Consider the following 11,377-nt stretch of genomic DNA (forward strand, 5'->3'; position numbering starts at 1 on the left):
TAAGAGATTTTTCCTTAATTTGCATTCCTGCTCCACAACAACTGTGGGAATCTGACTCCTAGATGAATGATCTTCCTTAGACTTCATTAACAAGTAAATGATCACACAATGTGTTATGCTCATGCTAATTCTAAACTAAACAGACAGGTGCAAAGGAGAAAGGAACAGCTTATTTACATCACAGCTCTTACCCAAGGCAACGTGAGCTCAGCTGCCTTTCTAAAGGCAAATATTCAACAGGCAGGAGTGAAGAAATGGGTGAAAGTTTGACAAATGTAATCTAATTACACACAAAACGGATGACACACGGAGCAAAATGGCTGACGCTTGCCAGTCCCTATATCACAACCATTACCATTAAGTCCGCTGTTGGGGATGCTATTGCTACTGAGGGCACTGTGGGGGACACTATTACTACTGAGGTCACTGTGGGGGTCACTATTACTACTGGGGACAATATAGGGGACACCAGGGGCGTAACTATAGAGGGTGCAGGGGATGCGGTTGCACCCGGGCCCAGGAGCCTTAGGGGGGCCATAAGGCCTCTCTTCTCCATATAGGGAGCCCAGTACTATGAATAAAGCATTATAGTTGGGGGCCCTGTTAGAGATTTTGCATTGGGGCCCAGAAGCTTTGTTATGCCTCTGTGCTGCATGGTTTAGGTATGGGTACTGGTACAGAAACAGATAGAGAGGGGGGGGGGGCAGCTCACCTTTTGCATCAGGGCTCCTGAGCCTTTAGTTACGCCCCTGGGGGACACTATTACTACTTAGGCCACTCTGCACATGGCAGCGTACCTCAAGCTGACTTAGGGTATGTTTACACATGGCGGAAATACTGCAGAATGTCCACAGTGGAAATTTCCAGGGCAAATTACGCAAGATTTCCGTATCCAAAAACAAAGTCAAAATCCATACAATTGGTGTGGGTTTTGACTGGAAATCAGCCACGTATCTGCAGGTGATTTCATACTATGTAGCGCTCCCCCTCACCTCCTTCCGATGGCTTCCCGCTGTCAGCACTCCCCGACTTCCGGTTCCAAGGGGCCTGGTCAGGTGCGGCGCCGCTGGTTAGATGATACCCCTACAAGCCGCTGGGAACCGGAAAGCAGGGAGCGTTGACAGCAGGAATCCTTCGGAGGAGGTGATGGGAGCGCCCCATACTATGAAATCAGCTATGAATATGCGTCTGGTTTCCAGTCAAAACCACCAATGGTACTCTAGTACTCCAGCTATGGGGGGGAAAACACAGTGCGTTCCTCCATGTCTATTTTGAAACGGCCCTGTCCTTTTTCTAATGATGGAGGTAAAATCATACAACGTGGTAAGCCCCACACCCTAAAGTGTGGACACTTTGTGATAAATAAGTGGGCTTTGGGTGGCAGTTTGGGCACTCGGTTCCTAAAAGGTTTGCCATCACTAAGCTAGACTGAAGAAATCTATTTAGATTCAGAAGGAACATAAAATCTCTATGTCAATATGCCTTTAGCCTGTGTTGTATGTCATCTTGTTTAGATAGCACTTGTGGTTAGTATTATGTTGCCTCCGTATTTTTTGGAGGGAGGCGTTATCCTAATAATACACAATGTGAATTAATTAACCATTGCATCACAATGTGGTATGCAGATAAAATGTAGCTTGCCTGGGAAAATCCAAGTGATCACAAACCAAAGGGAACTTCCGAGATTCTAACAAACCCTAACCAATCGTGTCCGTCTGCTAATGTGTAAGTATATAAGTCCATAAATGTCACACATTAACTGAACTCTCCCAACTAGTGACAACAATGATCTCCAGCCTGACTCCGCCACTTGTTCTCACACTTCTACTCTTGGCTGTTCTGCCAGGTAGGGCTCACCTTTGTATGATCCCCGTGTATGTTCTGCTATATACTTCACAATCTATTTGTACGGTATCCTTATGCTTATTTGGACCTGATGTTACAGTTCTAGCAGAGCTGAATTTGTCACTTTCGTGCACTGTGGTAATCCGCTGCATAAGTTTATGGAAGTTTTTAGTGATAATGAAAGTAATAAATAGTTTCAAATGGCAGATGTAGTAGAGGAGAGTTTGTCATTTGATGTTACTTGTACTGGTTTTAGACAGGACTGCTTTTCCTTTAAAATCTTATTGTATTGTATTTCAGCTTTTGGGATATTTGACTGCTGCAGACGCCATACGGATAAAAAGTTTAAGGTTTCCCAAGTGGGAATGTTCGTGGACTACTATCACCAAGACTCTAGTGGGGTCTGTGACATTGACGCTATTGTGTAAGTTCCCAGTAATCTTTTATACATGTATTACTAGTAGTAGTTGTTGCACGTAAGACAAGTAAGGCCGAATTCACACAAGCGTATGTATATTTGCGTGCACAACTGCAGTTTTTACTGTACCTTTTGCGTGCGCAAATTGTGCGCATTTGCACACGCAAAAAAAAAAAACGCAGTCACGGTCCAGAACATTAAAATGGCTAATTAGCCCACTTAGTTACAAGTGTTCTATTTCCCTGCGCAAGAGCGCAGAAAAATGGAATATGCTGCATAGTTTTTTTGCAGAACACCAATCCACAAGCGAAATAGGCGCTCGTGAACAAACCCATTGAATCCAATGGGTTCTAGTCACAGCATATTGCGTGCCCAGATTTGGCAGTGTGAATCCAGCTTAAAAGTAGTGAAAGTAGTAGTGGTATTGATGACGGTGACAGCAGGATTAGTAGTTGCAAATGTCGCTTCATACATAGTGCCTTAAGGCTAGTTTCACATGGGCGCGGGTGATATCAGGCCATGAATCACGGCTCGATATCGCCCTCGCCATCCATGTGAAAGCCCCGGAGTTCGAGGTGTTTTCACGTAAAAACAGACTTGCATCACTGCGGGGCTGAAGGAATCCCTTGTTATAGCTGTCACAGCTGCGGCAGAGGATCGCAGAGTTCTTCCGTTGCCTTCGATGAGGCCGGCGCTGCTGCCTTCAGCCTCATTGAAGTCAATGAGCAATACTGCTGGAAGGTAGAACATGCTGCGATATGTTTCCCGCATAGCATCGCGGGGCCATGCAGGGAAATATCGCTCATGTGGATGGCCCCATTCAAATTACGGGGGTTCATATTTGTGCGTCTCACAATGCATAAATCTCGCAGGATTTTCTTGACCTTCTGAAAGCATCCTAAGAAAAACACAACAGCATCTTTTGCGGCATTTTTCCTGCTGGTATTTTTGTGTGTTGTACTTTTTTATTTTCTTTCAAAAAGCACCGCAGCCAGATGTTAGCTGTAAGACAGTAAGAAAACCTAAAGCGTACTGCCAACTGCATGCTGCATTTTTCTGTAATTTTTCTTCGCTTTTGGTGCTTTTTTGGGGGGTCAATGGCCTTTTTTTCAAAACACAGCATGCTTTGGATGTGGTATTTTTTTCCAGGCAGTTTTCCCTCGGCTTCTTTATAGGATTGTAAAATCGCATGAAAAACACATGTAAGCAATATATTAATAAATAAAGGAACGCAAAGAACATTTGTTAAAAACAAGACACAAAAAACTATGTGGGAAGAAAGCTTAAGCCTGGGTTCACATGGGGCGGATTTGCTGTGAAATTTCCTTGCAGAATTTCGGTGCGGCAAATCCAATTGCGTCCGCTAATCCTGTTGTTAGCCAGCCATGTGGACGAGATTTGTCAAAAATCTCATCCACACGGAGCGGCAAAGCCAGCATTAGCCGACGCTGTGGTGCGGATTCCTGGGATGCAGCATGTCAATTCTTTTTTTTCTGTTGCGGACGCGCTCTCCTCTATTGGAGAGCCAGCCGCAACAGTAAACATGCAGTGAAGCCACTCCAAAACCCAGGGCTGAGTGCAGCAGGTTTTGAAGCTGCGCTTATCCCGCAGAAATCTCGCATTTTTTCACTGTGGCAAAACCGCATGATTTCCGTGCTGAAGCCGTCCTGTGGAAACCCAGCATAAGGCCTCCCTCACACAGGCATTTTTGTACAGCGTTTAGCCCGCATTTTCAGCCCAGCGCTAAACGCTGTACAACGCTCCCATTCATTTCAATAGGGCTGCTCACACAAGGCTGAAAATGTAGCATCTTCAATGCTCCTATTTTTGGTCATTTTCAGCCCTGCGTCGCCCATTGAAATGAATGGGCAGCGGTTTCAGCTATGCCGAAAACGCTGCACAACTTGGTACCGCGCTTTTGGCAGTGTTAAACACCCTAGCTACACTGCCTGAGTAAAAAAAAAAAGAATACTCACCTTACAGGTTATGTTGCTGTCACCGGCGGCACTCTCGGGACTTGTCAGCTGGCAGGGGAACTTTTTCTGATTGCTCTGATTAGCTTACTGCCGCTGAGTGACAGCTCACTCAGCCAATCACAGCCAGCGCTGGACCCATCCAATCACAGCCATTCATTCATTGATTGGCTGTGATTGGACGCATTCCAGTGCTGGCTCTGATTGGCTCAGCCGGCTGTCACTTAACGGCACATAGCCAATCAGAGCAATCGGCCGGCTTCACAAGGTCCCGACAGCGGCGCTGGGGACAGCGACTTCACCATTTAGGTGAATATTGATTTCTTTCTTTTATCAGCAGCCTTCGCTGCGCTTTCAGCTGTGCTCAAAACGCAGCGAAAACGTTGGCATAACGCATCCCAGCGCTGCCAAAACCGGGCGGAATCTGCAGTAAACGCAGCGTTGGAAAATGCTGCGTTTCTGCAAACGCTTGTGTGAGGGAGGCCTAGGGGTTCTTTCACATGTGGCAGAACACTTCGCTACGCAGAATAATCTGCACTAAAATCCTCACATGCACATTTTGACGTGTTTCTACAAATGTCTACATTCTACCGCAGATCTGTGTCAAATCTATGTTGAACTTACAGATTGTGGTGCCAATTAACAGGGTGTAATATTTTGCCATACCCTAGGTGTGTTATCACTTAAGTGTTACCAGCTTATAACAAAAAGATACGTGAACATTCCAGGTTCGGTAAGGGCTTCTTCAGACGGGCATGTTTTAATCATGTTTTGCGGCTGTGAAAATTACGTCTGCAAAACATAACAAAACCATTGATTTCAGTAGTTTCGTTTTCACTATCAGGATTCTCGCGGGTTAATGCTACACAAGAGATAACTTATCCTTCTCGCACGAGTTGTTCTTCATTAGAGAAAGACACGGCAGGAACCTGGTTCATGTAGTAATACACTCTCTAGGGGCGAGTGTATTGGCACATGCGCCAGTCTGTTTTAGCTCTACATCTAAAAGGTATATTACAAGATTGATGAGACCCACAAGCTATTAAATGAGCAGAAGTTGTCTGAAAAGTTAGTGTCTTTTTAATATCATTCTCGCTAAGTAAGGCTGTGGTCAGAATTCAGCAGTCACACTGTATTCTGAAAATCACAAAAGGCGGCCATACTTACTGATATACTGACACAAAATACAAGGGCAGGTATAGACACCCAGCATGCAGAGGGGCAGATTGCTATATGGAGGGGTATTGCACAGGTATAATATAGTGATAAACAGCCACTCACACACCTACCACATATTGTGGGGAGGGGCTGCCTACTATTATACCTGCACATGGATAAGGCTTACAAAGGGTGCTAGTCCCACTGATATGTGTAGTGCAGCATGCAGACTGGAATGCTGTGCAATGCTCCTCCACAAGCAATCTGTCCACCTGCATGTTAAGGGATGGGGTGTCTATACCTGCCCTTGTATTTTGGATGAGTATATCAGTAAGTATGGCTGTCTTCTGTGATTTTTTAATTCATATGCTGTTATTTCTGTGACTCTGTATTTCAAGTAGCCTTAGTGCATTTTATATAAGATCTATACGTTGCTGCATTAAATATATAGAAGTTATCAAACTATAGTTGTCATCCATTGGGTTGTATTCTATAGCAGGCACAACATAAAGAATTGTGAGTGAAGGGGATAATAATTGGTTTAAACAAACATACAAAGTAAAAACACATGCAAACAAATGCAGTAAAGCAATCACATAAACCTTGTGATTTGTTAGTGAGTGTTGCTGTAGTAACATTATGAGCGAGCAGTGAGCCATAACTAAGAAAGGATACACATATGAAAAGAAAATCTCAATAGTTCACTGGTGTGTCTAAAGAACTGTACCCAGCCATACAATACTTATACACACAGGTATACACATACACTCAAACCTCAAGCCCCTAGAAGAAGTTGTTGTTTTGCTGTAAAACCCGGCCTGCAGTTCCATCTCAGGCAGATATACAAATGATTAACCCTTTGCAATCCAATTTTGGATTCAGGATTTCCTAGGGGCCTTTCTCTTTCTGCCATTATACAATGGCGCCATCTGCTGACTAGAACCAGCACTGCAGTATGGGACATGCTGGATAGGCCCCCAACAACAGAGCGGTCAGTAATGCACAGTAGGAATAGCCTACTGGATGTCTTCCGACATCGGAGCTGTACAGCCTTCAATCAGAATGTCTTCAGACGTCAGACAGTGGATTGGAAAGGGTTAAAGTTGGGGTGTGATTACATGAAAAGTCTTGCCACCTGAGGCCCTAAAAGGGTTCTGTCCTTGGCCTATAAAACGTCTCTCAGAGGCTCCTTGTGTGTAGTGACCTCTTCTTCCGCTTGCGTAGAGCTTGTTGACCACTAGACGCCTTTACGACGCAGAGAAGGGCTTTTGCCCTGTTACCAGAGTTTGAGAGGGGCGCATTACTGGAATGTGAGAAGCTGGATGGTCGTATCGACGAATTAACCGCAACTTTGGCCGTTCTGACCAGACTGTTAGGAAATGTTGAGACCAGTGGATTTGTAAGCACACAAGATGAACAGGCTCAGGACATCCTCAAAAGACCACCAATAGGGAGGATCGTTTGATTGTCCAACGAGCATGAACAGTTCCAATTGTTTCAATGTCCGCCAAAGACAGCTGGCATCATCGTTATAGGCCCCTGTGCATGTTGGAACCAATTCTAGGTGCTTGGCTGAAGGACATTTGGTCTCACAGTGCCTATTACATGTTCTGCCTTTGATAGCCAACCACCATTGCCTTCGTTTGCTGTGGTGTCAGGAACAGCAAAACTGGACTCCTATGGAGTAGAACCGGATTGCCTTTAGCAATGAATCTAGCTTTAGTTTGGGCACTGATGACAGCCATGTTCATGTCTAGAGACTTAGGGGTGAACGCCTCGATCCTGCCTTTGCTGTGGAGTTTCACACTATCCTTGCTGCTAGTGTGATGCTCTGGCGGGGAGGGGGGGGGGCATCGCAAACAACAGACATTCACCCCTAGTAGTGGTGGTACGAGGAACAAGGACAGCTCAGTGATATGTTCAGGACATTCTGCAGTGTGTTCCTCTCGTGGCAGGGCTTCCAAGAGGTGCTTTCTAGCAGGATAATGCTCGGCCATGCACAACAAGAGGGTCACAGGAATGTCACCAGATTTATAGCCAATAGAACATGTATGGGACCAACTGGGGCACCAACTTCGACAGTCTATGAGTTTGCACAATCTCTAAGCTCAGTTACAGCAAATGTGGACCAATATACTGCAGGATACCACACAGAACCTATATGCCTCCATGCCCGCCAGTATCACATCTTGTATCCAAGCTAGAGGCATTACAACAGGGTACCAGAAATTCTATGCGTGCCTGTATCACATCTTTGATCCAAGCTAGACGTAGTACAACGGGGTACTAGAGCGTCCATGCCTGCCCATCTCACATCTTGTATCCTAGCTAGAGGCAGTACAACAGGGTACTAGAGTCTCCATGCCTGGCCGTATCATATCTCGTTTCCAAGCTGTGGGCGGTACAACAGAGTATTAAGCCTCCATATTTGCCCGTATCACATCTTGTATCCTAGCTAGAGCCGCTACAACAGCGTACTAGAGCCTCCATGCCTGCCCGTATCACATCTTGTTTCCAAGCTGGAGACAGTACAACAGGGTACTAGAGCCTCCCTTCAAGTGTTCAGTTTTCGGCAATAAATTCTCCTTTTGCCCTGTAATCACTTACTTAAATCAAAATTACAATCACACATAGAAAGTTTTATTCTATTCCGACAACTCCTTCTAGGGAAGGGATGTTTTTACACTGAATGTATATATAGATATGAAATAGATATGTGATAGATAGATAGATATGAGATGGATAGAAAGATAGATAGATAGATATGAGATGGATAGAAAGATAGATAGATATGAGATAGATAGATATGAGATAGATAGATAGATAGATAGATAGATAGATAGATAGAATATATTAGCAGTAGTTTAGCATGTTGTCTAGTTTCTAATGTTCCTGCATTCTTTTTACAGATTTACAGTTATCAGCAGACCGTGCAACAAGCCACAAAGGATCGATTTGTGTGCTGATCCAGAACAGAACTGGGTTAAGAACATGATATCCGCTATGTAAGTAGTTGCTTGAAAACAGGTTTATCATTTCTATTTGATACCTTATACACTACTTTATCTGCCCCCATTTCCAGGATTTCACTGATTTTGGAACCTAGTCATCAAGTTTGTCCTTTGAAAACCAATATAGTTAGAATAAGCTATTCAAGTACAAACAACTTCAATAAATTCACAAACGTATCCAATATTTTTCATGGACACTGGAAAAACTCCTTTATTTTTTATGGATTCTCCAGGAATTTCAAGACAGTTGCCAACCTGCCCCAGAAAGATCTTTCGTCCGTTGCTCGGAGTCGTTGAACTTGTATGACCAGTTTCAACAACTCTAATGGCCAAAACACAGTAAAATGCGTATGGCTGCATCTGTAGAACAAGTGCTCACCAGACAATTGTTTGTTCATAGGCTGATGAACCTACTTCTATCTAAAGTGTATGGCCAGCTCTACAAGCCTTGATCATGTCAGTTGACCCTTTCCTTCTTATCTCATTTCTATAGGAAAAAACAGACAAAGAAAAGTAAGAAACGGCAAGAAAGAAAACGTCAGAAGCAATGCAAACGTACAAAGAAGATCTAACAGTGATGCCTTTTGGGATATGGCTCCACTAATGAATATTAGCTATATCACTATATATTCAATACATAGACTGTGATCTAAATACATGTTCTATTATTATATAAAGTATATAATGGTTATTTGTCTGAAAAATTAAAGTTTTGCTGTTTTCAGCTGTAGCAAACCATTAGATCTGGATACATGCTAAAGAAGCACTCTGGGAATTCTATTTATTTTTTTGTCCATTTGTAAAGCATTGGTGCATTGTGATCCTGGAAATGTTGCCAATACTTTTCGCTGAAGCTATATTACTGTGGAGTCTGAGCCTAAATGTTGAGAAATGGTAGCTGTTTACATTGTCATTATGATCCATTAAAGAGTCAACCCGCCTACATTCTAAATTCATTCTATAGACAGTAAATCTTAACATACTATGAGATTTGTTCTTTGCATGATATAGATGTATACATAGCAGAAACTGGGGCCATAGATTAAAATAGGGTATACTGCAACACTTCCCTGGAGGACCGATGCTTGACCCCATTTGGGTTGAACCTGTTGCTTCTTTGTTACTTTTTGTAGGGTGACTATCAGGCCAACTCCAGCTAAAGCCACCCATTTCTATGGCTGCCATCACAACCACGGGGATTTCAGTATATGGTAGATTGTATTTCATGTCTTCTTTAGTAACTATTCATACATTAAACACAGTTTATCTCATTTTTAGTTCTACTCTGTTGGCTTTTGACAAAAGCTTCGTAGCTGTTGTTGATACTAGAGACAATGCCAGCCATGCAGGAAAACTGACTGTGAAGTCGCCATATTTAGTTTCTTTTGAAACTGACCCCTGTGTTCTTTCCCCCTTTGATTCATATTGCATCAGGAGTTTATTACAGTTTTTTGTAAGCTTTGAAGGTTATAATTACCAATTTTATTCTATTTCCAACTGCTGACATATTGCTTTCTTGATAAATGATACACTGTAAGGAATGTGTAGCTGTAGAAGTTGTAACGTCCTTCATTAAATATTGCCTATTTAAAGCTTTGTTCTTTGTTGTTGTATATATTAAGATTATTTGTTAAAATAATAACATTTTAGAATTACTCACCTGAAAGATCTCCAGGAACCACCAGTAACAGTAACAGAGAACAGCTGGATCAGCAAGTGGGGAATGTACTAGGTGATCAATACTTATTTTGTTGCTTAGTCACATCCCTTGCTTTTAGTCATTATCTTAAATGTCCCTCGCTGCTGGTGTGATGGTCTGGGGGGCCATCGCATATGACAGTCGGTCACCACTAGTAGTGGTACGAGGGACAATGACAGCTCAGCAATATGTTCAGGACATCCTTCAGCCACATGTGTTCCTCTCACGGCGGCTTCCAAGAGGCAGCAGGATAATGCTCAGCCATGCACAGCAAGAGGGTCACAGGAATGTCTCAACAACATTGTCACACTTCCGTGGCTGCCCGGTCACCAGATTTATCACCAATAGAACATGTATGGGGCCATCACATACAACAGTCAGTCACCCTTAGTAGTGGTACAAGAGACAATGACAGCTCAGTGATATGTTCAGGACATCCTGCAGCCACATATGTTCCACTCATGGCGACTTCCAAGAGGCAGCAGGATAATGCTCGGCCATGCACAGCAAGAGGGTCACAGGAATGTCTCCACGAAATCACACTTCTGTGGCTGCCCGGTCACGAGATTTATCGCCAACAGAACATGTATGGGACCATCTGGGGCACCAACTTTGACAGTCTACAAGTTTGCACAATTTCTAGGCTCAGTAACAGCAACCGCTTTATGTTCATCCAAAAGAATTTCCTGGACTACATACCAAGCATATTATAAAATGAAGGTCTGAACAGAGCTTTACACTCATTTTTTAGCAATATGTTACATTAAATAGAAAGATAGATGTGTAAGAGACACCCTAGGAGTCTCCAAAAATAAGTGTTATCTCAAAATGGAAATCAGTCAAGTTAAGGGTGTTTCTTGCTTGGCACGGATTAAGTGTGTCCATGGAAAAGATTATGATATACATAAAATGAGCAGAGTTAAGATTTGGATTGTTACTTGGGGATGTTATGTTAGCCTTCTTTTGTCCCAAAAGTCACTTCAAAAATGTTTAGGAAAGTGCCATTTACAAGCGTGGAGACCTTGATGAACAAGGAAACTTTTTTCTATGTAAACTCTATCCATAAGCACATTCCATGTTCACTAAAAGACAGCAAAAGTGTCTCCATAAACAGCGGCATCAGAGTGTGCCCCGATTAACAATACCATCAGGCTGCCCCTCATAAACAATAGTGCCAGCAGAGTGCCCCCAAAAAATAATACTACTAGCTTAGAATCATAGTATGGTAGATTTATAAGGACCTCCAGGGTCATTGGGTCCAACCTCCTGCTCA

The 11,377-nt window shown here is 43.2% G+C and overlaps 1 protein-coding gene across 2 annotated transcripts; it reads left to right on the forward strand.

The window, feature by feature from the left end:
* The first annotated feature begins 1,610 nt into the window (after window positions 1-1,610).
* Window positions 1,611-9,345, forward strand: LOC136610002 (C-C motif chemokine 20-like). 2 transcript variants are annotated; one of them, XM_066589280.1, is made up of 4 exons: window positions 1,611-1,725; window positions 2,146-2,269; window positions 8,304-8,399; window positions 8,899-9,345. In XM_066589280.1, exons 1-4 carry the CDS (start codon window positions 1,722-1,724, stop codon window positions 8,975-8,977), a joined length of 303 nt encoding a protein of 100 aa, XP_066445377.1. In that variant the 5' UTR covers window positions 1,611-1,721; the 3' UTR covers window positions 8,978-9,345. The 2 variants fall into 2 exon arrangements, with proteins under 2 accessions (XP_066445377.1, XP_066445372.1); XM_066589275.1 differs by having other exon boundaries at window positions 1,707-1,846.
* The last annotated feature ends 2,032 nt before the right edge of the window (window positions 9,346-11,377 follow it).

This window comes from Eleutherodactylus coqui, chromosome 1 (genome assembly GCF_035609145.1).
Source record: "Eleutherodactylus coqui strain aEleCoq1 chromosome 1, aEleCoq1.hap1, whole genome shotgun sequence".
Taxonomy (NCBI): domain Eukaryota; kingdom Metazoa; phylum Chordata; class Amphibia; order Anura; family Eleutherodactylidae; genus Eleutherodactylus; species Eleutherodactylus coqui.